The sequence below is a fragment of the Cladosporium halotolerans genome (genome assembly GCF_011745625.1).
Source record: "Cladosporium halotolerans strain TM138-S3 chromosome Unknown Sca36, whole genome shotgun sequence".
Taxonomy (NCBI): Eukaryota; Fungi; Ascomycota; class Dothideomycetes; order Cladosporiales; family Cladosporiaceae; genus Cladosporium; species Cladosporium halotolerans.
In genome coordinates, this window is record NW_027191487.1 from 108839 (window position 1) to 133007 (window position 24169).

Below are 24169 nucleotides of genomic sequence, written 5' to 3' on the forward strand. Positions count from 1 at the left end.
CTACGCCTTTATGCATTTTCCTGAACCATCCATGCAATCGTGAAGATGGCACCTTTATTGCCTTTGAGCTTTGACACTTCCGTGCAATGAGACATGAGCGGGTATTGCATTGACCGATCATTTCATTCCTCGTATCCTTCGCCAACTATCATCCCAAGCTACGGAATCCTCATCCGACCGTTGTCTGGAAAAGAAAAAAACAACCACTTCCGCGTCACTCGAACCACACGCCGCGTCAGCAACCCTGTTCCCCATCATCACCACCACCCTCCTCCCTACCACTCAATACCTCCCCACCCTCCCAAACGGCATAGCAACACCCCTATGCGGCGTCCCCACCGCCTCCATGGCTCCAAACCTCATCTCCACGCCCCTCGGCAGCGGCTGATACCTGGGGTCCCTGCCGAGCCTCGCGGGCGGCGTTCCCCACTCGCTGTCGAAGAAAGAGTCGTTCCCGTTGAGCCCGCGGTCGATCGCCCATTCGGGGGCTTTGGTCCACTGGCAGAAGTAGTCGCGGCGCTTTTCCACGGGTCCTTGGGTGTAGGAGGCGAGGTTCTCGAGGACGGGGACGAGGAGGCGGTTGGTGAGGATGTTGGATTGCGGGGTGGGGGAGTTGACGGGCTGGAGTTTGGAGTGTGAGGACGAGGGAGCGATTTGATGGTGGGTCGATGTCGTTGGTTTTGCTGGCTGCTGGGCTGAGGCCTGAGTGGGGCGTTTGGGAGACGTGATGTCGTTGCGGGCCATGATTTTGCGGTGGAAACTCTCCTGGCGGGCGAACTTTTTGCTCGACCAGAGCCATTCATCCAGTTCCTTGGAGTCCCATTGCTGGAGGCGCGTGTTGTTCGTTGTATTGGAGGAGTTGTCATGCTTGTCTGCACGACTGTGCTGCCAGTCGCGGTCTGGGCTACTTTGGCGGAGATCGTTGTCTTGATCGGTGTAGGACGAGTTGGACGGTAAAGTCACAGAGGGCGCTAGGGTTGTTGGAAAAGGGCTCTCGCCAGTGAGGTTGAACCCTCCCAATCCCGGAACTGCATTTGAACCAAAGAGCGGGAAGCCGAAGTTGGTTGGGGTGTGACCAGAGGCGTCAGGCGTAGGTACAACTTCGTGCTTGACTGGCTCTGGGGCCACGGGCTCCTGGGCGGTAGTCTCCTTGGCTGCCCGATCCTGGAATGGATCATACAGCACTGTACGGATGTTGGCTTGGCTCTTTGTCCGCTCCTTTGCTTGTTCGCCCATCTTGATTACATGCTCCCTCATCGCCGTGCGAGTCTCGAGTGGTGATGGCGGCTTCGACTGCGCGAAAGGTGCGATAGCCTCTGTAGGACTCGCCATTTCCGAGATGGCAGTCACTGGCTGAGCTAGCCCGCGGCTGACTGGTGGCTCCGCCAATCGAGCAGAGTGTCCTTGAGACAGGTTCTGGTAGCCCTGTTGTGCGTAGTCCTGCTGGATACGCAGGCGGGCAACCTGATCGGCAAGGGTATTCTGGTCCGGCGGAGAAGCGAATGTAGTCGGAGCAAAGTCACGCCCACCGACATAGCCAGGAATCTGCATCCCATGCGAAGGCGCCTGGTAGTAATTCATTTGTTGCGGCCATACTGGATAGTATGGCTGGATTTGCGGCATTTGCGGTATGTTATAATTCACCCCTCCATAGTTACCATAGTATGGCGCGCCAACAAAGGGATCTTCTTGCTGACGCTCTCTAGGCGCTGGGATGAAGTTGAGAGCAGGATTGAAGCGCTGGCTGGGCTGCGGTTGCTGATTCTGGACCTGCGGAAAGGAATTAAAGGCTTGTGTTGGCGGCACTGCAGCAACTTTGGGAGCGTTTCCAGTGGCAGCATGAGGCATTTGAGGTTCTTGACGAGGCTTCATCGTGCTTGGACGTTCAGGCATCTCGACCTTTGATGTGATTCTCCGTGGGCCAGTAGGCGCTGTTGACGGAGGGCGTTTGTCAGGCAAGCATGCCGAGATCTCCTTAACACCGAATGGGAACCCCATCACATCAGCTTCACGCTGCTTTGCGATGGCTCGAAAATAGGCCATAGTGTTCTGCTGCAAAGCTTGCCCTGCGGTCTCTCCCTTCAAGCGGCAGGCTGCGAGTTGCCCCTCGATCTTCTTTCGGATATTGGAGAACTGCCCGATATTCTCCCAACCATATCGCGAGGTAGACCACTGATGGGCAGATACATCGCCGTTCGGATGTTGAATAAACTGTAGTTGCCCGTTTGCATTACCGGGATTGGCGTCCATGAAGCCCGGGCCAGGCAGCTCGTTGCCAAAAACATCAGTGATTTCGCGCTTGCTAAAAGTTGCTTCGACTGTGGCGTGCTGAGTGTTGGACTTTTCTTCGTAAGCCGGGGCGGTCGCTCGGTGCTTCTTGCGACCAGTAAAGAGTTGGAAATCATCTGACTCGAGAAAGCTCGAGTCGCGACCTTCGGCCTCAGACGCGGTCGACTCAGGGTTGTGAGATGAAACGCGGGAGACAGGCCGTGAATTGGAACTCGCCTGGGATTGCGCGCGGAAGATGTTGACTCGCGACTCAGCAACTGGACCATCCTCTGCCTGGCTCTGCCTGGCTGATGATGGCTCAGTGCCAAAGTTGAATGGCTTCCAGGCCTTGCCTCTATTACGGCTAGATGGCTTCCACTTCTCGGCCATGTTTGGCAACGGCAGAGTTGGGTCGGCCATTTCGATGCGCAAGTTTTGACGGTGCAGTCTTAATTCTGACATAGTCTGTGGCCGCGGCGGACCAGCGTCGATGTCAGTATCTGGAGCTTCGTGAGATGGCTGAACCACTTTGGCACGTTTGATGTTTGGCTTGTAGACTTTGTGTGTTAGGTTCCCAAAGTCAGAGTCCTCCGAGCCGTTCAAGGCGTGCTTTTGTGACGGGAAACGGGCCGAGGTTGGCGATACTCTTCGCAGTCTTCGCCGGAGAGAAGTATCAGTGAGCTCCTCGTCTGGAAAAGTCGGAGTGCCGACGGGAAGGCGGCTCGACGGTAGGGATCCAACAACTTGTACTGGCGCCGGACGACGAGCCCGTGGCATGTGAGCGAAGGGTGGTTCTTGTGAGGGCGGCAATGACAGCGTTGCGAGAGGAGGCGCGAGATGAGAAGTCGTTTTGCGAGTCTTACAGCTGTGTGGTGCTGGTGCTGAGGCAGATCAGTTGCGCAGTGCTGCCAGGGTACGAGCTTTATGTGGGCGGTGGATGGAAGGAAGGAGCGCGCGGGAAGCAACGAGCGCAGCTTCCTCGCGCAAACAGACCTCGTAGCTTACAATTCACTTATCATCACAGGTGAATCGTAGCCTGAGGAAGCAATCTCACTTCCTTCACTGGCGAAAGCTGCATGTGACATTGCTGCTGTCCATGTCGCCGGAGCGCTCACGCAAGTTACCTACGTCGCGGAATCCTCATGCAGCCTGCGTTCTTCACTGTACTGCATTATCAATTATTCCAGTCATCAAAACCTCTGACATTGTCGTTAACTGGTCCGACATCTCGGCAAGAGGCGTCTGTCATGATCGTCCTTTCGCCATTAGTTCGTTCTGGCCTCATGTGCCCTGGAGGTTGGCCGTCATTCAAAAAGAGCATTGTTCTCACGCGTTGTCGCTCGCCCCAAAGTGCGCGGTCAAGAACTGACATCTTCAATGATGACGTCCCTGGTGTTGGGGCGCGACAGAAGCATCCCGTTGTCCAAAATCGCCATGTGTAATGCATTGATGGCAAAGGACTCATTTTCAAAGGAACCCCCGCGGCACAATATGCTGACAAAGAGAAGAAGTCTTGGCCGACAATGCGTACAGTGAGATTCTCATGCTAGACCAAGTGATGGAGTGAAACGTGATGCGCACGTGGTTGCGAATGAAGCGCAAGTCGTCGGCATTCTCCAAAACGTGGCATGGCATGCACGGGCCGTTTGTACAAGAAGAGCCAAGTCTTCAAGCCTCAACTCTGTTCCTGGGACAAGCCCGAATGTCTCACCGAGTCGCGGTGATGCGTCACTGCGCCTGACAACAATGGTAGGGCAACAGCGAGGCCGAGACACGGCCGTTTAATAACGACGATGAGCCTCCCCCTTGGTCGCTCTGCATGTCCAACTCCAGCTGAAGAACACCTCCAACACCCATCCGGTCATCGGCTTCCTCGGTTGCTTGCAGTGGCCGAGCGTGACGCCAACAAACGCCGACCTTAAGTGCGATCGACAGTCTCGCCTACAGCCCTCTTGCGTCCTTGATTTCCTTCTGGAATTTCTTCATCCTTCGAGACAAACTCTAGAAATCGCACGTATTTTTGCCGTGCAGAAATCACCATGTCGGGCTTTCGGTTTGCTATCATCTCGGCACTGAGTGCGGCTGCTTCGGCGACCAACCTCTTCGTGTCGAGCTACTCGGGAGATGTAACAACACTCGCTCTCTCGGATTCCAATGGCACCTACAGCTTGAACGCCACCTCCTCTGACCCCAACTGTGGTCCCAGCCCCGCGTGGCTTACTCTTGACGCTTCACGCGGTACCCTCTACTGCCTCAATGAAGGGCTTACCTCCCCGAACGGCTCCATGAGCACGTTCACCATCAACCGTAACGGCAGCCTGAAGCACGTCCAGAACTCCACGACCATCTCCGGCCCCGTCAGCGGAGTCATCTATGGTGACCCAGCCGGTGACCGCTCGATCGCTCTTGCGCACTACTCCGGCTCTTCGCTGTCAACCTACTCCCTCACATCCGGCGGTCGCTTCGAGGAAGACGAGTCCTTCACCTTCGAGCTCTCGCAGCCCGGCCCTGTCGCCGACCGCCAGGACGCACCTCACCCTCACGAAGCCATCCTCGACCCAACAGGACAGTACATCCTTGTCCCCGACCTCGGAGCAGACCTCATCCGCGTCTATGCTATCGACCAGAAGACCAACGCCATCTCCGAGAAGACTCCTCTCGAAGCGCCCGCCGGCTCTGGACCCCGCCACGCCAAGTTTCACAACCCTTACAAAACCGCAGACGAAGGCTCCACGACCTACCTGTACCTCGCCACCGAGCTCGCCAGCACCATCATCTCCTACTCGGTGTCCTACCTCCCCAACGCCGGCGGCCTGGAGTTTACCCAGGTCCAGGAAGTCAACGCCCTAGGCCAGCTGTCGCACGCCCGCATCAACGCCCCGGCCGGCATCGCTCTCTCTCCGGACAACCGCTTCCTGCTCCTTTCCAACCGCAACTCGAGCATCTTCACCCTTCCCAACCCGGACTCCTCCAACAACACCGCCGTGCCCTCCGACTCTATCACCACCTTCTCTCTCAGCGAGTCTGGCGAGCTCGGCTTCGTGCAGGCCTGGCCTACGCACGGCTTGTTCCCCAGGCATTTCAGTCTGAACACTGCCGGTAACCTCGTCGCGGCGGCGAATCAGAACAGCGGTAACGTCGTCGTGCTGAGGCGCGATGTGGCAACTGGACTCATCGGGGATGTGGTTGCGGAAGCGGAGATCGAGGGACAGGTCACGAGTGTCATCTTTGGCGAGATCGGTGCTGTCAACGGTGCTTGATCTGGGATTGGGGGACAGCAGGCAATATCATGCCCCGCAATCGCAATGTTTCGAAAGGAACGAAATTTTTGTACATAAAGCTTTGCGAATTACATATCCTACCACCGATTCATTATCGTCAATACTCTCACCACATCCACTCGTAGCCCTCGGCATGTCAAGATCCAAACCCTCGCAATGGACCACTCAGCACATCCCCGCCGGACACCCAACAGTAGAACCATACGGGTCCGGCCCAGCAATGCCCGCAATCTGGAAAACGGCATTGATGACACCGCCAATACCCTCGCCGGCAATGAGCCCAGCGGCAACAGCGTAGCCTGCAAAAAGCCAACGTCAGCAAGAACGACCTCGCAGTGCATCCCTCAACGGGGGACAAAGAAAACTCACCGTAAACGTCAAAACTCTTCGGGCTCCTCTTCGCCCAGAAGTAAGCCGGGATCGCACCGATGCACATCGCGGTGCCATAGTACGTCTGGATGAGCGTGAAAGCCAAGCCGATACACATGAAGTTCGGGTGGAACTTCCTGTACTTCGCCCAGGAGCCATTGTACCCATACTGCCTGAAGACCGTCATGGCGCCGCCGAAGAGGGCAAAAACGACGCTGAAGATGCCGCTCGAGGTCGGGACGGGGAAGACGGGTCCGTGACGGCGACGGCGACGGCGCGCCAGGCGGCGACGGAGGGGGCGCTGAAGGCGCAGGTTTCGGCCTCGGCGTCGAGGATGCAGGGGTAGGCTTTGGCGAAGAGGATGAAGAGGGCGGGCGCGAGGAAGCAGGCGATGATGGTGCCGAGGCCCTGGGCGAGCCACTGCTGGTCGGGAGGCGTGCGGAGGAGGAAGCCGACGCGGAAGTCGCCGACGAGGTCGGAGGCCTGGTTGGCGCCCATGTTGGCTATGGAGCCGCCGAGGAGGTTGAGGCGTTGCGCGTGGACGGTCGGCCAGTGTTCGCCTTTGGTGGCGCCGCCGAGAACGACTTGGGAGGCTTTGGAGGCGGCGGTGAGGGGCGTGACGTCCGTTACGCCGCAGCATTGGATGGCGAGGAAGGAGAAGATGAAGGCTAGGAGGACGGAGAGGAGACTCATGCCGATGGGCATGTCGTACTGTACGCCCATGACTACACAGATGCAGATGATGACGAGGACGAGCATAGGTGCCCACATCCAGGCCTTGACCATCTCCTCTGGTTTAGCGGGATCCTCAACGAGATCGTCTTCCTTCTGGTGAGCGCGCTTCTCGAGGTAGGGGTGGGCAACGCCGTTCTTCTTGCGGTAGATATCGTTCAGCTTGCTGCAGCATGCACGGTAAATTGCTTTGCAGATGAACCAGAAGACCTGCAATCGAGTTCAGTACTGTCTTTGAGGCTCAGAAGACTCTCCACTTACCTTGTACTGCAAGAAGAGCTCAGTGAAAGACACTACAATCATGAGCAAAACACCTGGCCAGAGCATCCAGAATCGAGGACTGGGCGTCACTTTGTTCGAAGCTGCCGCACCCAGAGAACCGAAGTTCATGTAATCGCTCCAGTCGGGGTCGTCAGGGACGACAGCCGTTCCGAATGCCATCTTGTTGTGCACAAGAGCAGGGCCAATGATAGCCCACGCAAGCACGGAGCCACCAAAGAAGGACAGGGCAGTATTCAGTCCCACTAGCATGCCGACGCCAATGAACGCAGGCGTCCACTCCACCATCCAGCCCCAGTTCTCAATGTGGATGGCCATGTTGTTGTGGTGGCCCCAGGAGTAGAACCAAGAAAAGAAATGCCAGTCCCACAAGATGCCAGGGGCATACTGCGAAACGACGCGCTGTACCAATGCTCCGACGAAAGAGATGGACAGGGCCTTCATTTTCTGTTTCGCAATAGCTGCTCCAGTAGCTGCGGCGTGCATAGAACGGATGGTCATGGCAGTGGCCGAAGGTGTTGGGAACACGAGGTTGAGCTCCCTAGAGACGTAGATAATGAAGAACTTGCGCAGAGGAGTGGAAAACGCAAAGCCGAAGTAGCCACCGACAATTGTCAGGCAGATCAATCGGGCGAAGTCCTTCTGCGGATCATCACTCATAAGGTTGAGAGTGTACAAGGCTGGGATACCGGAAATGAAGACATTGCTTAGACCACCGGCTGCAGTCGCAGCAGTCTGGACGATGTTGTTCTCGCGAGGGCCTACATCGAGTCAGCAGTCGTCGATGGTGGAAGCGGGCTCATACTCACCAAAGCTTCCGCCGAAGATAGGGAAGTTTTCAGGAAGAGCCTTTGCCAAAGACTTGAGCACTGCGAAACCAATAATGGCACCAAAGAGCGAAGCTCCGAAAGTCCAACCGGTCTTGAGACCGAGATAGATATTGGAAGATCCGACAAGACAGCCACAGATACTGCCTATGAGCATAGCTCGAATGGTGATCACTCGCTTTCGCTCCTCTGGAAGATCGTCGAAAGGTACGAATGGGTCATTGTGGCTTTCGTCCATCTCGTCCGGATCGCTGAACTCTCCAACTTCAGCAACCGGGCCTTTTTTCTGACCATCTTGCTGATCCAGAGAGGAATCAGAATGTCTGTCAACTTCGGTTGGCTTGCCGTGAAGGAAGACATTGTCCTTTTCGGTGAGAGGTGGAACATCAGGGTTGATGTTACCCTGGCAAGTTGGTCAGTGTTCATTACTCTTCTTCCTACCCTTGCCATCTCAAAGGCCATCTTTCCTCAAAGCCTCGGTCAACTGAATGAACGAAAAGACATCTAGATTGTGCAACGTGAGAAAGATTACGTACCATCAGATCGACCGGACGATCAATGACCTCCGTAACCTGGGCCATCGTGACCAGACAGGGCAATGAAAATGATACTCAAAAGAATGAAGAGCGCCGAGCAAAGTCGCTGGGGTCAAGCCCATACTTAAGCATTGCTGCCCCTCTTCACAAGCCTGATCACCACCCTACCTTTACCGCTATCAACGCCTTGTTATCGGCTCACGAATTGCTTTATCCTGCAATGTGGTGGCAAACGGTCTTGTCTGCAGGAGTGCGGCGGGCTATCTGTATAATGGTAGGAGTGCCTGCCTATTATGGGTAAGCGTGTTGCAGGCCTGGTGTAGATCCACTCCGCACTGTCTGGTACGCATTGTGGTATCTAAGCCGATTGATCATTTCTCAAAGACCCTCCATACCATATCTGAGCAGCATTCGTACACATTTGAGAGTTGTTACGGAGGGAATTTTGCATCGTGGAACTGTTTCAGTGCCCCTGCCATCGTGGAAGTGACAACGCGCGGACCAGTGGGTGCTTCGCGAAGCGCTTGCCGAGCGACGATAGCAATATCACAGGGCGACAGTCCAAATCATCCGTAGCGCCGCACCATGCAGTCTCGACTTTGAAGCTCGCTTCGCGATTTCGAACGCCACATTCGCCAAACCAGGCCGATGGCAAAATCGTCAGGCCGAGAAAAGCGCCCCGCGCGGCATTGCTGGCAGTCATCCACGGCGATCATCGTAGCATGACAGTGCTCGCGTGAAGCCCTGAAGAGAGGGGTAATTCCCTTTGCTCAGCCCAGCAGGGCGAACAGTTGCGGGGACACAGAGACACTATCATCCTTCGTGTCGCACACGGGGCCCTGGCGTTTATGCGGACGGGCGGCGTTGGAGGATGTCAAGCCGAAAACGGAAGGTCCGGTATCCTGGCGATGGCGGCCTTCTGGCGGCTTGCTTGGGTGATAGCGGTCCCCTTGGTCCTCGTGGTCCTGATCTCGGCAGAAGTGGGTCTGAGATTGCGAGGGGGCGGTGGAAACTCCTATCACTTGTCTGAAAGTTTGTGGCATTTAACAGCTTGCCATGCCCTCTCCGGATAATACCACGGTCACCTGGTCTAAAGTTAATGGTATCACCTGGAACTCGCATTTAGAGGACGGGGAGGTTTCTGAAACTTAAGCAACATCATCCCTTGGAACACTAGCCTCGTTACCGTACTATCATCCGTCCCGAAAAGTTCAAAGACAATTTTCCATTGGAAAGCCTAGTACTTGAGGAGCCACAAATTTCCAGACAAGTGGTGCGCCGTGTGAAGTCTTTGCCGGGCTAGAGCGTCCTTAGCCGATCCTCTCTGCTTTCGGGAGTGATTGCCAGCGGGTCTCAGCTTTCCACCCGTTATCATGTGTCGCAAGTATCGGTCTTTTTGTCAGAGGAGATGTCGCAAAATAAATTGGCTTGTAGAAAGAGAAGGAAAGAGAAGGTGATGTTGTCTTGAAATAGAGTGCTTACACAGGATTCAAGGCACGGCGATCCCCCGGAGCCGAAGGCAGCAGCTTTGGAACGACAAGGATCTCAGGTTGGCACCTCAAACTTGGACATTGTACTGTGCATCCTGCGAAATTGCTATTATTGGACTTCGGTTTTCCGGTAACTCGAGGTGAACAGACACCAGGACGACTACCGTGTCGGTATTTGCTCCCGGCACTGACGATTGTTGCGATGAGGATCGTCCCCTGGCACGTTCATGCACAATCACCCATCGCGTATCCGAGATTTAAGAGAAAAGGAGCGCTCCGGATGAAAAGTCGATTCGAAATGTTTAGAAGTGAGGGAGATTACCTTATGACCTTGACATGGATTTTTAAGAGTGGAGAATATGATCTGGATACGCGGTGGAATGCTGAGCCCAACCCGAGATAAACTCCCTCACGTGACTGGATTGACATCGTAAACTTCGAACATCCGACCTCTGAGGCGCCCACGACCTCCCAAAGCCAGCTGTCCGTTTCTGCCCTCTCTTTCGGTACCATCACCGATCCACCCAGGTAGCCTGTCTAAAACTTTGATCTTCCCGATTTGATCTGTCGGCCGAAACTGAATATCGTCGGAGGATATCGAAGCACCAATCCTGAGCATGGCAAAAGAATCGAGTTGATCGGTCCATCGCGGGTAGACAGCGGTGTAGGTGGCGAGGCCAAGAAGGACGGCAAGGAACAACACCATCAGAACAGATATTAGAATTACGCCAGTAGATGAGATCACCGGCACCACAGCATCGGCGCCATAATCGTAGGACACCCTCCATGAACCTTCGCGCGACACAGAAGTGAGCCAGGCTTCGTTGGCCAGGAAAGCCGCGGAGGTGAACGCGTTCGTGATGCGCTCGCCCTCGTAGCCGCCATAGATGTCCCGGTAGAACAGCTTGACGAACGCAATGATCTGCCGCTGTAGCTGGTCGTGGTTATGAACGTCTCGTGTCATGCAACCGCCGTGGAGGACGCCGCCACTTGGGCCAATATCTCTGTCTGTTGTGAGCAGATCGATGAATGGTGCTTTGCCAACGCACGCATAAGGATTCGGCTGTGCTTTGTACTCTTCCCACGTAAGATTCGGGTAGAGATACGCTTCTGGGCGCGTCCTCCGTTCTTCAATGAAAGATCCTGCACCAAAGAGAGCCAACGCAGTCGTGAGTAGGGGACCTCGGTTGGGACTGGTACCGAGTGCTAAGGTCTCGTTTGTGATGAAAGCGACTTCTTCGTTTTCACCTCTGCGAAACCGGTCCTGTGTCAGGTCTCGGAAACTACGAGTGTTCCAACAATCAGCCGTGTTCTATGGCTATCTCTGCACGCGATCAACCTACGGACGTCTAGAGCTCTGCGTGCTGCAATTGGTTCCTATGGTCCCACAACTCTCTGTCGGATCCAAATCCAATAACGGACCCGGCTGTTGGCCATTCATGTAATTCGGGAGCTAAAAGTAACCGGCTGTAGTACTCACTGTTATCCTGAAATATTTACCGAGATCTTCGGGTGATTCGTCTCGATACTCGGGATGTGTTGCTAAGCTGCTCAGGTTGAGATAGAGGCTTTCAGAGAAGTCCTGACGATCCCTGGTCAAGCGCCATGGCGGTCGTGTCGAATCTGCTGGCATACAGGCTATGAAAGTCCAGTTGTCCCACAGAGTCGTGATCCAGATATTTGGATTTATAGCTCCATATTTCACGTAGAACGCTCCCGGTTGGTTTTCACAGCCAGACGGAAATTCTGATTCAGTGATTACATTTCTTTGTGCCGTTGAGTTGATCCGGAGCAAGTACTGACAGATTAGGCCTGTGCCGTAGTCAGAAGGCAATTGGGCTAGGAACGGGTCCGGTAGTAGCGACATGTTCCCCAATGTCTTGCCTGGGAATCTCAGCGTGCAAGCTTTTGGTCGGTCTTCAATATGACGGAAAGGAAGAATCTGTGAGCTGCAATTGATCGACTGCCCCGATCACAGGCGACCCTGCGTGGCAACATTATTGGTTGCTGTGAGAGCAATTCGCGTTCTCAGAACGATCTCTTGACTATTTGTATTAGTTTTCTGCGTCGGCTCCGTAAAATCAAGAATGTCGGCAAGGTCAGAAACATCATCCACAGAGGTGGGTCTTTTGACAATCGTGGTTGATAGATAAAATGATTGTAGTGGCGCAATGATACCGCCTACTCTGGTCAGCCTGTAACTTACGAAGTCAGTGATGTCAGCCTAGTAGCAACTTACCAAGTATGTTAAGGAATATGGCAAGAACAAGGAACTTTGTCGCATACTGCTTGAAGCCACCCGAAAGTAGTCGGAAGTAGACGGTTGGGTCAGTCCATCCTCGGTCGGCCAAAGTCATAGTTTGTCGCAGAGACATAGTTTGACGTCTCCTTCGCTGTGTGACCACCACGGCCGCTTTTGAGCAGATTGTCGAGATCAGCGGGATTGTCACGAGGGTAGTTGCTGATCGCACCGATTGCGCTGCTTGTAGATATCGATCGCTTCTGGTGAAGATTGAGTAAATAGAGCGCGAGCCGCCGTTGTAACTGCCGTTGTCGTCGAAACTGGCTCCTGCAGATACTGTGAGTAGAATGATGCTTCACGAAACGCAAACAGCGCCACTGACCGTAATGATTCATGCTGCTCATGATCGGCCGGTGTGCGATGATGCATAGCACAACCCAAGCAAAGACCATAAGCGTGGCATAGAGCGCAACTAACACGAGACTATACACCGAATGATCAAGTCGTGTTCTCTGTAGTGGCGGTCTGTCCATCTTTCTATCGCAGTCAATTTCTACGGAGTCGCTGGCAACCACTGGCACGATCTCGTGATTTTCGACGACATCATGCACTCGGGGAAGCTCCATCTCGTTTGAGAATATCAAGGCCTCATTCTGCTGAATAGAATTTCTTGGTGTTTTGTGAGTGACACTGTCGCAATCGTCATCCACCGCGAATGCAGCCGCTCCTGATGAGTTGGAATTGCGGCGTTCATCATTACTTCTTCCAGAGTCATAGTTGCCCTGAAGCTCTCGTGGAATGAGATGGTTATTTTCCATAGTTGTAGACCGAAGAAACGTGATAAAAAAAGGGCGGCCACAAACCAGTCGAGCGGAACCGCCAGCTATGTATCAACACGGCACAGTTGGAGCGCCTTGACCGCAAGGAACGTGTGGCGCAGTGCATATCCTACAGCCATTTAGGCATATATGCACATGTCCTACTTTCGCGCAGCCAGTCGGTGGATCCCCTGCTTCGCTTCAAGATACGGATCAGTCATTGGTTGATTTGTCGAGGGGCTGAGGCACCCGCATCTCCGGTGAAGAGATCCTTCTTCAGCCGCAGCCCTAGGCGTCTCGAGGTCATGAAAAAGTGGCATTGTGACGATTCCCACGACTATTGCGCAGTCACACATATTGCTCTTTACTACCACTGCCGATGTCAAACCCGTGGTTCGGGCAGTGCGCGGATGTGACAGGCTATGTCTTGTCGCATGGCGCCTGTTCAACGGCATGAGTCTTGGCATCGTATAGTAATGAGGGGTTGCAGCATCGACTGATTGGAAGGATACTGCATAGTTTTGTGGTTGTATTTTGGAGAAGGTCTGTTTCTCAACAATGAGTGAGGTCGGGAGTTGAAAACGGGACCCAAGCATCCTCGGCAAACACCACGGTGAGACCAGGAGTGGGGAAGCCGATCTGCGACCACGATCTCCAATCGCCTCTTCGAAGGGTCAGCAGTGTAATTCCCTAACCTCAATATTTTTCTGGGATACGACATCGTCTTTTTAGAGGCTTTCAACGTTTCTTACAAAGAGCAGTTGTTTGCATAATTTTGCTTGTCCGTGATACTCGACAGCAGACTGAACTAGACGACGCCAGCCAACATGTCTTCTGAACTCAAGATCTCGGTCTCCGAGCTAGACAAGCACGCCACGCCAGATGATTGCTGGGTCATAGTCAACGGGAAGGTGTACGATCTCACACGGTTCGCGCCTGAACATCCAGGTGGACCTGACAGTAGGATATCTCACTGCGACGACACCCATCCAAGAAGCTCACTAACCCTTTTCAAGTGATCTATAAGTATGCTGGCAAAGACGGCAGCAAGACCTACAATGAATTCCACGCCGCCAGCCTGATCGAGAAAGAACTCGAGCCCTCAGAGAAGAAAGGCGAGTTCGACACCAGCACCATTACCGACACATGGCTGGAGGCACAGAAAGAAGAGACCATTTCCGAACCAGACCCCAACGAGAAGCCACCACTCTCGGCCATCATCAACTTGGATGATTTTGAGAAAGCATTCGCGAAATCTGGCAGTCAGAAAGCTAACGCCTACGTCTCCGGTGCTTCGAATGACTTGCTGACCCTCAATGCCAACAAGACGTTCTGGCAGCGCTTATGGTTTCGCCCTCGAGTCATGCGCAATGTCAGTTCCGTCAACACGAACATGCGCATGCTCGGCGTCGATGTCAGTATGCCTGTGTGGATCTGCCCTATGGGTATCGCGAAGACAGCGGGCCCGGAGGGTGAAGGGGCTCTGGGTCGTGGCGCGAAGAAGGCTGGAATCGTGCATTGCGTCTCCACGACTGCATCGATGGGCGTTGAGGAGATCCTGGAGTCTGGCGAGGGCAACCCCTTCTTTTTCCAGCTTTACGTTGACAAGCAGCGACATAAGACGGAGGCTGTGCTGAAGCAGCTCGAAGGTCTTCCTCAGGTGAAAGCTCTGTTTGTGACAGCGGACCTCGCTGTTGTTTCGAAGAGAGAAGCAGATGAGAGAATCAAAACGCAGGTCCAGGTCAGTGTTTACCAGAACGGACAGAAGTCAGCGGTGGACAAGAAGGGTGGTGGCTTGGCGAGAAGCACGGGCTCTTTCATCGACTGGGCATTATCATGGGACGACATCCCATGGTTGAGGAAGCACACGAAGTTGCCAATCCTTGTCAAGGGTATCCAGTCGGCAGCGGACGCAAAGACAGCGCTGGAGCTTGGCTGTGATGGTATTGTGGTATCTAACCACGGTGGACGAGCATTGGATAGTGCTCCAGCTACCATACTCACACTTCTGGAGATTAGGAGGGATTGCCCGGAAGTCTTCGACAGAATGGAAGTCTTGGTTGATGGGGGCGTCCGGAGAGGGTCGGATGTACTCAAAGCAGTCCTTCTGGGTGCGAAGGGCATTGGCGTCGGCCGGCCATTCCAATGCTCTGTCCTGTACGATACGGAGGGTGTGGAGCATTGTGCCGACAGTAAGTTTGACTTCGTGACATGCAGAGATTCACATACTCACCTTTTATCTAGTCATTCGAGACGAATTGGAGACCGCAATGAGACTGTGCGGCATCACAGATCTCAACGCAGTACGTGGAGACATGTCGTGGCTGAACACAGCCGAGCTGGAGCAGTATCTTCCGCCTACATCAATTGTCAAGGGAGGTTTTCTGAGCGGATTGTTCAAGCCAAAGTTGTAGCGTTGATATTAGCCATACAGAGATGACTCTGTATAAAATAGCCAGGTGTGGTTTGCGGGCCGAACATCGGTCACAATATGCCGTTAGAAGTCGTCTTGTTGGATTTTTACAAGCTCGATTTCAATTGCGTGCAATTAATAACATACTCCGTGGAAGGGGTGGGTGGAAGAGATGAATTCTGGAAAGCATGTGAAAATGTCCACACTCCGCTTCCCCAGACGCCAGGCAACGCCAGCACCCCACCTTCACAGCTCGCGCGCGCATCACCCTCAAACATCATGCGCCTCGACCACGCCCAATGCCTCCCTTCGAGCCATCGTCCGCCTCCCAATCCTCGCGCACAAGCTCAATTCAGTCAGAACAACCATATTCGCGCGCGCCCTCATCGCGCCATCTCAGACCCGAAGATGCCTTCCCGAACACCTCCCCGCCCTACCAGCAACAGCGTTCTCGAAGTCCCCTAGGCCGCAGCGATACTGTGACCGCTGCGACCGCACATCTCGTCAACAACGGCAATACAACCAATGCGACGCGCAAACACAGAGATAAGCGACGGGGTCGCAGCAGTAGCCGTCGGCGGCACCGACCGTGGAAGAAGCTCCTGTGGGTAAAGCAAAGCTACCCCGACAACTACACGGACGAGGAGACATTTTTGGACCATCTGCAGCGCAATCCGCGCCTGCAGCCGTATGAGTTTTGGACGCTGGTTGCGGATAGTACGATCATCGTCCAGCATGTATGCTCCGTGATCATCTTTGTGTGCTGCTTCACGGGCATCTTCCAGGAGCGGGTCAGTCCGAATGCCGTTGTAGGATGGGCAACGTTTGGGACAGTAGCGGGCTGGGTACTGAGAGACTACTGGCACACAAGAGAGGAAGTCGAGGATGGTGGAGTCGTTGGCAGAGGCGATGGGCTGGGAGAACTTGGGGAAGAGGATGTGGACGCTGGAACGCCGGCGTCGCTGGATGCTGGATTCCCGCCAAAAGAACCACCATTGCCTGCCAATGGACTACATTCGCGGGTACACTCAAGGAACCCGAGCCTGACGTCTGTCAGTGGGTTGCAGCAAGCTCAGTCACCGCCATTGGCTGCTAGCGCAGACTTGCATTCTCCTCCTGTGCCGTCGCCAACATTCATACCGCCCTACAATAGCCGAAAGTCAAGTTTGTCGCCTAGGATGGCCGAACGCCTCACAACAGCCAAATCTGCGATCCTCATCTACTTCTCTCTGCTCGGACTTTCACCAATCCTCAAATCGCTCACGAAGTCAACGAGCAGTGACAGTATCTGGGCGTTGAGCAGCTGGCTGATGTGCATCAACGTCTTCACATTCGACTATGGTGCTGGGCCGGAAGCAAAGTAAGTCATTCCCACATCAAGACAGCAAGGAGTACAACGCTGACCATCCCATCTCAGATTCCCCGCCTCCCTTTCAACAAACGCGGCGCTCATGGCCAGCACTGTGCTGGCCTCCCGATTACCCTCAACAACCCACGTCTTCAGCCTGACGCTCTTCAGCATCGAGGTCTTCGGCCTCTTTCCCGTCTTTCGTCGACATCTCAAGCACCACTCCTGGCCCCTCCATCTAGCATTGACAATCTTCCTCATCGTGCTAGCATCTGGCGGACTAGGCATGGTGATATCCGGCGGAGGGCTAGGTTACGCTGTCTTGGGCGTTGCGCTCGGTGGTGTTGTCACGCTGTTAGGCATGGGCGCTACGAGTTGGTGGTTGATCGGATTGCAGAGATATAAGAACGAGATTCACGGGCCTTGGGATCCGGCGAGGCCGGTCATCAGGCGACATTGGGACTAGAGACAATTGAACACTTCCGCGCGCGCCCAATCTCCGTTCTTTCGTTCCCATACAAAGCGCTTTCCTGCATGATCTGGCCAAGAGTGAGGACCGCCCATCCCTGATTCGCGAAGTCATCCAGCGGGGCCATAGCTAACAGCAGGCTGATGTGATATAGAACGTCTTATCCTCGTGCAGGTTCCAGTGTGGGACACCAAATTCATCCTCACTCTCAAAGTCGCAGAATCCGACCGTAAACTTTCTGCACGCGCGCCTTCTGCCCGATCCCGCCTCAGACACGATGAGGTACAACGGCCTCCTTTTCGCCAGGCGAGCTTCCTGAGAACAGTCCAGCGGAAGCGCATAAACCCGCAGTCTCGCAACCTGCATTCCGTCATTCAGCGGGCACTCGATGACTGTCTCGTACGCACACAGACGCATGCGGATCCCCTGGCTCGCAATCAGAGCGGGCTCCAGTCGGGCTCGTTTCACCGTCGAACACGTCACTCTGTTGCCCTCGCGGAAAGCGTCGGGGCTCTTGGCCAGGATTGGCTCTGCGCGGGTGTCCCAAAGAATTTCGGCCTTCGGATTGAAGAGCAAGGGGTCGTTGAAGCACAGGATGGAGAGGTCTTCGTGCTCCTTGATGATCTCCTCCTGCAGTCTTCGGAAAGCTTTGGCGCCTTCGCCGTAGAGGAGGGGCATATTGATTTGGAACAGCCCGAGGAGACTGTAGGCGCGGTCCTCGAGGCGGGTAGTGACGCGGTTTGAGGCCCAGCTCATGCGTTCTGCCGCTGACACATACGGGATGAAATCGCGCGACGTCAGGCAGAGCAGATTGATATTGGTGATCCTCGCTAAATCGGGGGTTATGTCTGCTCCACATTCCCTCTTCCCCCGGCCTGGTTGACAGACACGTGTGTCAGTATGATTTTTTGAGCCATGTTTGTGTCCAACGACGTCCCAGGAAGCCGAGAAGAAAGTACAACAACTAGGCGCGAGTAATTCCTGCAGCGTCCAGCCCCTCGTGAACCATTTGCACTGTGCCAGAGCGGTTTTATCTAGTCCGCTGACTTGGTAGTCCTCGAGCCAAACGAAGCATTCCGCGCTCTCTCCATACCATCGGTACATCGAGTTGATGGCTTCGGAGAGCTCTGCGCTGCTGCGTTTGTCGATGCAGCATGTATCAACCCACGCTAGGCGGTAACCTCGCTGCTGGGCAATCTCACAGAACTTGACGATCTTCTTGTATCCAGAACGGCCTTTCACGAGCGCACGGGTCTTGCGGTACTCCTTGTAGCTGACTTCTTCGGCGCCCCATCGGTGCGATAGAATGGCATAAGGTTCCTCTGGCACGTCGACGAACTCCTCGAACTCCAGAGTCTCGGTATCGAGCAAACGCATGATTGACGACGATGCAAGCAACAAATTTCCGTGCTACCCTCGTCTTCGGACAGATTGAGTCGAGCCTGGAATACCCGTCGTTCAACCTCGCCGAGGCGGTAACAGTCATTCTTCTTGTGTCTTCAGCCGCGCACCCTCGCTAAAGCACTGCGCATCGCTTGTTCGCTGGCAAGTGGCGCAAGGCTTGCAGCCCGTACAGCCTTCTGGCTGCGTAGCATCCAAGCATTGCTAAAGCGGCATTTGAGGCAGCAGATACAGGCATTGTGTATGAGGCGTCTTCAGTTGCGATGGAGTATTGAATCGCATTTTCTCCAGACGCAACCCAGCAATCATGAACGGCTCAATCACAAAACACTCCCCTATTCTAGGTTATTGAGCTATAGCGGGCTGGCCTTCTGCATTCGCTAATAATAGTCCGGAGATACTGGCAATGTCTCAGAAACGCCTAGCCTTTTTTGGGCTTCTTATCACGTCACCTATATTGTTGTTGTGGTCTCTCTCAACTTCACATTGTCAGAACATGGAGCGCATTTGTCAAAATTATTGCGAGGATGCTCTCAAAACTTATGCGGACATCAGCCCGGTGCATAAACACAAATGCGGAATGCATCACCGGTCAAGGGAATTAGATTTCCCATACAAACTTCAGCCCAGGCAATGCTGAGGCTGCCGGGCGCAGCTACCGCGAAAGCGAATACGCCATTTGACACGCCATTCGGTGACGTGAGACATGCTGGAAGTATTCAGCCCAAGGTGATGGCCGAGGTTGACATAGCCATCATGGCAGTGTGAATCCTCCAGGAGACAATGTTGGCGTTCGGCTGGCTGAATCATGCAATACGAACGTGCTCAAAACGGAGAGCCATCTTCTTGTGTCAGAAGATCCGTATGCATGTTTCAATAACAATGCATTCGAATACTCTGTGCACAGCATTCCACGATTCAAGACGTTTGACGATGACTTGCGCATATCGAAGCGACAGTGCGTCTCTCGAAAGCTTCGCATGTGAGAAATCTCCGCCTCAAAAGCATAATCAGTACGAGGGGACGTCAGCGGCTATGCCGATAGCAGCAAGATAATGTCCGGCGGGCAGGGGTCGTAGGCGCGGGTGAAGTCTTGCCTGACGCGCCTGAGCTGGTGAGTGAAGTCTCCAGATCCCCCAAGCAATCACGGACCTCCAGAGCTCCAGCGTTTCGGCTCCCCACGCAAGGCGGCGCGCCGATCCCGAGCGTGGCCCACCACCGCGACCAGTCAGACGACACACCGTCGACTCCCTCTCCTGCGCCTCAGCTGACGGCCGCAAATAGTACCAGCAGATCCGACGGCGCCATCCCAAATCGAGAGCTGCCACTTCCCTTCTGGAAAGGCAGATCCCTCGGCCGCCGCCCAGTCCTCCCATTATGCTTCTGACAATGCGCCGCCTGCGCAGCACGCTGTAAGACCTGAGCCATGCCTCGCCTCGTGGACGCCCGTGTTTGCCGGTGTGGTGATGTGCTGCGGATACCACCATGCGCATGAGCCCGGGAGCCTGGCAGCCCTGGGGTGCTGTGTACTCAAAAGAGCGTGGCGCCCACTCGCTCGCTCGCGTGCCCCTCGTGCTCTTGACTCTTCGCTACGCTATTGAAAGCCGTCCCTTGCTCGCCTACCCCGGTCGATAGCACGTGTTTCAGAAGACGAACATGGACTCTCCCGCCGGCGGCGACCCTTATGGGCGTCGTCCGCACGCTTCATGGCAGACGATCAGATCCACCAACACATGGTCTACCAACGAGACCTTCTCCATGGCCGACAACAGCAGGCCCATGTCTGAGATGGAGCGGGCCAGGCTGAGGCCGACGCTATCATCGACGGAGGAGCTTCCTTGGATTTCCCGAGAGACCGACGCCTCAACTCCAGCTTTCGCACCCATTCGCAATGCTTCGACGAGGAAGCCGCCCGCTTGGTATACTGAGGCGCGGGAAGATGGAGGGATTTCGCGCGGGAACTCGACAAGGTCACAAGGGGACACTGCGCGCGAGAGTATCGTGGATCTCGCCTATCTCGTGTCTGATCTTGATTTCTACGCCGGTGCCGTGCACGACTACGGGCATGATGCTCTCAGTCCGGACTCGTGGATAGCGGAAGATGAACAGGACTGGCCTTTGCCAGAGGACTCCGATGGTGCCACTTTTGGCCAAATCTCGATTCTACGCAACAAGTCAAACGCAAACTCAATGAAGCGCAAAGTCTCGACACGGTCAAAGCGATCAGAGAAAGATCACAATCTAGTCACTTGGGACGGGCCTGACGATCCTGCAAATCCAAAGAATTGGAGCCGACAGAAGAAGTGGGCGGCGACGGTCACAGTGTCACTCTTTACCTTCATCTCACCAGTGTCCAGTTCTATGATTGCACCTGCGCTACAAAACATCGCCGCCGACTTCGGACTTTCCATGGGATCCGGAGTGCTCCCTATTGCCATGTCTGTCTTCGTTCTAGGTTTCGCCGTGGGACCGCTGTTCATTGGACCTCTTTCCGAGCTGTTCGGTCGACGCATCGTCCTGCAAATAAGCAACCTCGTCTATTTCGTATTCAACCTGGCGTGCGGTTTCTCACAAAATACTGGTCAAATCATCGCATTCCGTTTCCTTTCAGGTCTGGGCGGCAGTGCCCCGTTGGGCATTGGCGGTGGTGTGCTGGGTGACCTTTGGATGCCGCAAGAGCGTGGAAAGGCCATGGCGCTCTACTCGCTCATGCCTCTGCTTGGTCCTGCGATCGGCCCCATCGCAGGTGGCTTCATTGCCGAAGAGACGACATGGCGATGGGTATTCTACTCGACGTGCATTGCCGCCATATTCATCCAAATCATGGGCTTCTTCCTCCTTCAGGAGACTTACGCTGCAGAAATCCTCCGTCGCAAGAAGGTCACGCTGATCAAGCAGACCGGCAACAAGGAGCTGCACACCGAGTTCGAGACGCCAAACCGTAAGCTCAGCAAGCATCTCGGTGCCGCATTCGAGCGTCCTTTCCGCCTTCTCTTCACGCAACCCATCGTTCAGATCCTGGCCCTTTACATCGGCTACGTCTACGGCGTCATGTACCTCGTGCTCGCCTCCTTCCCCATGCTCTGGACAGGACCCGACTCAGTCTACAAAATGAGCCAAGGCATCGGCGGCCTGAACTACATCTCCCTCGGCGTCGGCTTCTTCATCGGCACGCAAATCGCCGCCTTCTCAGCCGACAGGATCTACAAACGCCTCAAAGCGCAAAACAACGGCGTCGGCCGCAGCGAGTTCCGCGTTCCCCTCATGGTCCCCGGCTCAATGCTCGTGCCGATCGGCCTGTTTGTCTACGGCTGGAGCGCGCAGGCGCACACGCACTGGATCGTGCCCAACATCGGCACGGCGATCTTCGCCGCCGGCAACCAGATGGTCTTCCAGTGCTGCCAGACGTACATCGTGGACGCGTACACGCGGTTTGCGGCGTCGGCGATCGCGGCGACGACGGTGCTGCGCAGTTTGGGCGGCTTCGCGTTCCCCATCTTCGCGCCGATGATGTACAGGAGCCTCGGGTACGGCTGGGGGAACAGCGTGCTCGGGTTCGTGGGGCTGGCGATTGGCTTTCCGGCGCCGATTTTGCTTTGGTGGTATGGTGAGAGCCTGAGGAAGAAGAGCCAGTTTGCGGCTGGGTAGAGTGGGCTGTGCTGGGCTGAGATGACATGAGATGTGTTGGGGTTATGATCACGAGAGACGAATTTCTGTAAATATCTCCTGGGTGCCTGAGGCTAGACGGGCGCATGTTTCGTAATGTAATTTTGACACATCCAGATAATGTGTTCTACGAGCAATAGTGTGAGAGTGATGTGGATGGCGTTGTTTGTTTCCGTTGGCATCGTAATTGTCAGAATGCTAGACACCGCAGCCAGGCCAAAAGCGAGCCAGATCTGCGAGACCCTTGCCGTCATGGCGTCCTCCGCCACAGCCGAGTGAAGTCAGCGACATCGAACTTCGAGCTGCAGCACAGCCAAAGTCGATCTCTAATCTGCCCGCACCATTGCACCGCGCATTCTCGTCGCCAAAAATGTCAGCATCCTTCACAAGAGGCCTGCGCCTAGCAGAGCCGAGTATCTGCAGACAATGCGCAACCCTCCAGTCCAGACGAACCTTCGCCTCGCTCTCTCAGACTCCCAAGCACCAGACGAAACCAAGAACCACCACCCAGACCCTCGGCGCCCCGGTACCCTCGAACATCACCTCCCTGGGTAGAAGGACCTACAAGACCGTCGAAGAAGCCAAATCGCGGGCCAAATCAGGCGTATGCGCCCCCGTCCCACCCCATATGTACACCCACAGAATACTAACCACCCCACCAGCCCTTCTCATGGCAAGCCGGCCTCCTCTTCCTCCTCGCCGGCGCCGGCCTAACCTTCTACTTCCGGTACGAAAAAGCGCGCATGGCGCGCGCGCGCGTTGCCGAAGCAAACAAGGGCATCGGGCGGCCTCTTGTCGGCGGGCCCTTCCGCCTCACCGACCACAACGGCAAGGAGTTCACGCAGGAGGACCTCAAGGGCAAGTACTCGCTGGTGTACTTTGGCTTCACGCACTGCCCGGACATCTGCCCGGAGGAGCTGGACAAGATGGCGGGGATGATGGAGCAGGTGAAGGAGAAGCATGGCGCGGGCGTGCTGCGGAGCGTGTTCATCTCGTGCGACCCCGCGCGCGACACGCCGGAGGTGATCAGGAGGTATCTGGCGGAGTTCCACGAGGACATTCTGGGCATGACGGGCAGCTGGCAGGAGGTGAAGGATGTGTGCAAGGCGTACAGGGTGTACTTTTCAACGCCGCCGGATGTGCAGCCTGGGCAGGATTATCTTGTGGACCACAGTATCTACTTCTACTTGATGGGTGAGTTCTGGCGCTATTGTTATAGGGATGAGGTCGCAATGATGGCTGACTTCTATTCGCAGATCCTGAGGGCGACTTTGTTGAGGCTATCGGACGCAACTTCACCGTCGATGCGGCGTCGAAGGTCATTAACGATCACATTGCCGACTGGAGGGGCAAGATCGACAGGTCGTGATCTGCCGAAAGCGTCGATACATGAACATATATGTAAGATACTGTACATTAACATCCCTCTGAGATGACAAGGAAGTCAAAGCTTGTCTTTCCGTGCAGTCGCATGCTCAGCGTCGCGGTGTTGATTGCTCACACCGCTCAATACTTAGAAGCAGTTCGCCACCGATGAGAATCATGGCTTCGTGGCACTATCCGAGTGTGATAAAACCTTAAACAACAGCGACCGCTAAAGATAAACAGCCTCACGCGATGCTCATACGGATCGTGCACGTGGTGTGATACGATCCAGCCGGAACATATGACGAATCAATTCATCGTTCACGTACCGCGACACGTGATGCAACCCTCGCTTGCGTCTTTCCGTAGTACGACAGCCCACAGCTAGCGCCGAGTCCCTTGGATCCAACCAACGTCGACTGTTTCTCCTATTGTTGCGCACACAAAGTACCTGTACCAAGGATCTCAAGGGTTCCACAGTAGACAACCATCCCTTGCATCTACTCGTGCGACAGCCCGCAGTTAGCGCCGGGACCCGCTAAACTAATCAATATCGCTCACGCCTTTACGATCGCGCCCTGGCTCTCGGTCTCGGAGCAAAGGATCGCGGCAGACGGATGATTGCTGTTTCCCCAGAACTGCTCCGAGCTCTCCCAAGTATTCAG

The 24169-nt window shown here is 55.0% G+C and overlaps 10 protein-coding genes across 10 annotated transcripts; 5 read left to right on the forward strand and 5 right to left on the reverse strand.

Moving 5' to 3' along the window:
- Window positions 1–282: 282 nt before the first annotated feature.
- On the reverse strand, window positions 283–2658 carry WHR41_08044 (uncharacterized protein; the record flags this gene model as incomplete). The annotated part of the gene is made up of 1 exon (XM_069376648.1): window positions 283–2658. One exon carries the CDS (start codon window positions 2656–2658, stop codon window positions 283–285), a length of 2376 nt encoding a protein of 791 aa, XP_069226433.1.
- A 1649-nt stretch (window positions 2659–4307) lies between these two features.
- WHR41_08045 (uncharacterized protein) lies at window positions 4308–5528 on the forward strand (the record flags this gene model as incomplete). Its single annotated transcript, XM_069376649.1, has 1 exon — window positions 4308–5528. The coding sequence occupies one exon, from the start codon at window positions 4308–4310 to the stop codon at window positions 5526–5528; it is 1221 nt and encodes a 406-aa protein (XP_069226434.1).
- Window positions 5529–5593: 65 nt separating this feature from the next.
- Window positions 5594–9717, reverse strand: WHR41_08046 (uncharacterized protein). Its single transcript, XM_069376650.1, has 6 exons — window positions 8293–9717; window positions 7739–8159; window positions 6912–7690; window positions 6160–6860; window positions 5919–6091; window positions 5594–5848 (listed from the first exon to the last, which is right to left on the reverse strand). The coding sequence occupies exons 1-6, from the start codon at window positions 8335–8337 to the stop codon at window positions 5715–5717; spliced, it is 2253 nt and encodes a 750-aa protein (XP_069226417.1). The 5' UTR covers window positions 8338–9717; the 3' UTR covers window positions 5594–5714.
- A 474-nt stretch (window positions 9718–10191) lies between these two features.
- On the reverse strand, window positions 10192–11223 carry WHR41_08047 (uncharacterized protein; the record flags this gene model as incomplete). The annotated part of the gene is made up of 2 exons (XM_069376651.1): window positions 10192–11065; window positions 11126–11223. 2 exons carry the CDS (start codon window positions 11221–11223, stop codon window positions 10192–10194), a joined length of 972 nt encoding a protein of 323 aa, XP_069226432.1.
- Window positions 11224–11754: 531 nt separating this feature from the next.
- On the reverse strand, window positions 11755–12610 carry WHR41_08048 (uncharacterized protein; the record flags this gene model as incomplete). Its single annotated transcript, XM_069376652.1, has 3 exons — window positions 12407–12610; window positions 12022–12351; window positions 11755–11963 (listed from the first exon to the last, which is right to left on the reverse strand). The coding sequence occupies exons 1-3, from the start codon at window positions 12555–12557 to the stop codon at window positions 11755–11757; spliced, it is 690 nt and encodes a 229-aa protein (XP_069226435.1). The 5' UTR covers window positions 12558–12610.
- Window positions 12611–13497: 887 nt separating this feature from the next.
- WHR41_08049 (uncharacterized protein) lies at window positions 13498–15477 on the forward strand. Its single transcript, XM_069376653.1, has 3 exons — window positions 13498–13802; window positions 13859–15034; window positions 15087–15477. The coding sequence occupies exons 1-3, from the start codon at window positions 13670–13672 to the stop codon at window positions 15254–15256; spliced, it is 1479 nt and encodes a 492-aa protein (XP_069226436.1). The 5' UTR covers window positions 13498–13669; the 3' UTR covers window positions 15257–15477.
- Window positions 15478–15484: 7 nt separating this feature from the next.
- On the forward strand, window positions 15485–17092 carry WHR41_08050 (uncharacterized protein). Its single transcript, XM_069376654.1, has 2 exons — window positions 15485–16615; window positions 16673–17092. The coding sequence occupies exons 1-2, from the start codon at window positions 15555–15557 to the stop codon at window positions 17067–17069; spliced, it is 1458 nt and encodes a 485-aa protein (XP_069226481.1). The 5' UTR covers window positions 15485–15554; the 3' UTR covers window positions 17070–17092.
- A 109-nt stretch (window positions 17093–17201) lies between these two features.
- WHR41_08051 (uncharacterized protein) lies at window positions 17202–18449 on the reverse strand (the record flags this gene model as incomplete). Its single annotated transcript, XM_069376655.1, has 1 exon — window positions 17202–18449. One exon carries the CDS (start codon window positions 18447–18449, stop codon window positions 17202–17204), a length of 1248 nt encoding a protein of 415 aa, XP_069226480.1.
- A 1680-nt stretch (window positions 18450–20129) lies between these two features.
- WHR41_08052 (uncharacterized protein) lies at window positions 20130–22121 on the forward strand (the record flags this gene model as incomplete). The annotated part of the gene is made up of 1 exon (XM_069376656.1): window positions 20130–22121. One exon carries the CDS (start codon window positions 20130–20132, stop codon window positions 22119–22121), a length of 1992 nt encoding a protein of 663 aa, XP_069226483.1.
- Window positions 22122–22429: 308 nt separating this feature from the next.
- On the forward strand, window positions 22430–23840 carry WHR41_08053 (uncharacterized protein). The gene is made up of 3 exons (XM_069376657.1): window positions 22430–22743; window positions 22802–23333; window positions 23396–23840. The coding sequence occupies exons 1-3, from the start codon at window positions 22510–22512 to the stop codon at window positions 23506–23508; spliced, it is 879 nt and encodes a 292-aa protein (XP_069226482.1). The 5' UTR covers window positions 22430–22509; the 3' UTR covers window positions 23509–23840.
- The last annotated feature ends 329 nt before the right edge of the window (window positions 23841–24169 follow it).

Excerpts from the sequence above, each read along its gene's own strand:
- WHR41_08046 (XM_069376650.1), bottom strand. The coding sequence starts at position 8,337 with ATGGCCCAGGTTACGGAGGTCATTGATCGTCCGGTCGATCTGATG. Across the intron at positions 7,691-7,738 it reads TATCTTCGGCGGAAGCTTTG|GCCCTCGCGAGAACAACATC; the intron begins GTGAGTATGAGC and ends GACTCGATGTAG. Across the intron at positions 6,092-6,159 it reads GTCACGGACCCGTCTTCCCC|GCAGTATGGGTACAATGGCT; the intron begins GTCCCGACCTCG and ends GACGGTCTTCAG.
- WHR41_08049 (XM_069376653.1), top strand. The coding sequence starts at position 13,670 with ATGTCTTCTGAACTCAAGATCTCGGTCTCCGAGCTAGACAAGCACGCC. Across the intron at positions 13,803-13,858 it reads ACATCCAGGTGGACCTGACA|TGATCTATAAGTATGCTGGC; the intron begins GTAGGATATCTC and ends ACCCTTTTCAAG. Across the intron at positions 15,035-15,086 it reads TGTGGAGCATTGTGCCGACA|TCATTCGAGACGAATTGGAG; the intron begins GTAAGTTTGACT and ends CCTTTTATCTAG.
- WHR41_08050 (XM_069376654.1), top strand. The coding sequence starts at position 15,555 with ATGCCTCCCTTCGAGCCATCGTCCGCCTCCCAATCCTCGCGCACAAGC. Across the intron at positions 16,616-16,672 it reads GGTGCTGGGCCGGAAGCAAA|ATTCCCCGCCTCCCTTTCAA; the intron begins GTAAGTCATTCC and ends ATCCCATCTCAG.
- WHR41_08053 (XM_069376657.1), top strand. The coding sequence starts at position 22,510 with ATGTCAGCATCCTTCACAAGAGGCCTGCGCCTAGCAGAGCCGAGTATC. Across the intron at positions 22,744-22,801 it reads AATCGCGGGCCAAATCAGGC|CCCTTCTCATGGCAAGCCGG; the intron begins GTATGCGCCCCC and ends CCACCCCACCAG. Across the intron at positions 23,334-23,395 it reads TATCTACTTCTACTTGATGG|ATCCTGAGGGCGACTTTGTT; the intron begins GTGAGTTCTGGC and ends TTCTATTCGCAG.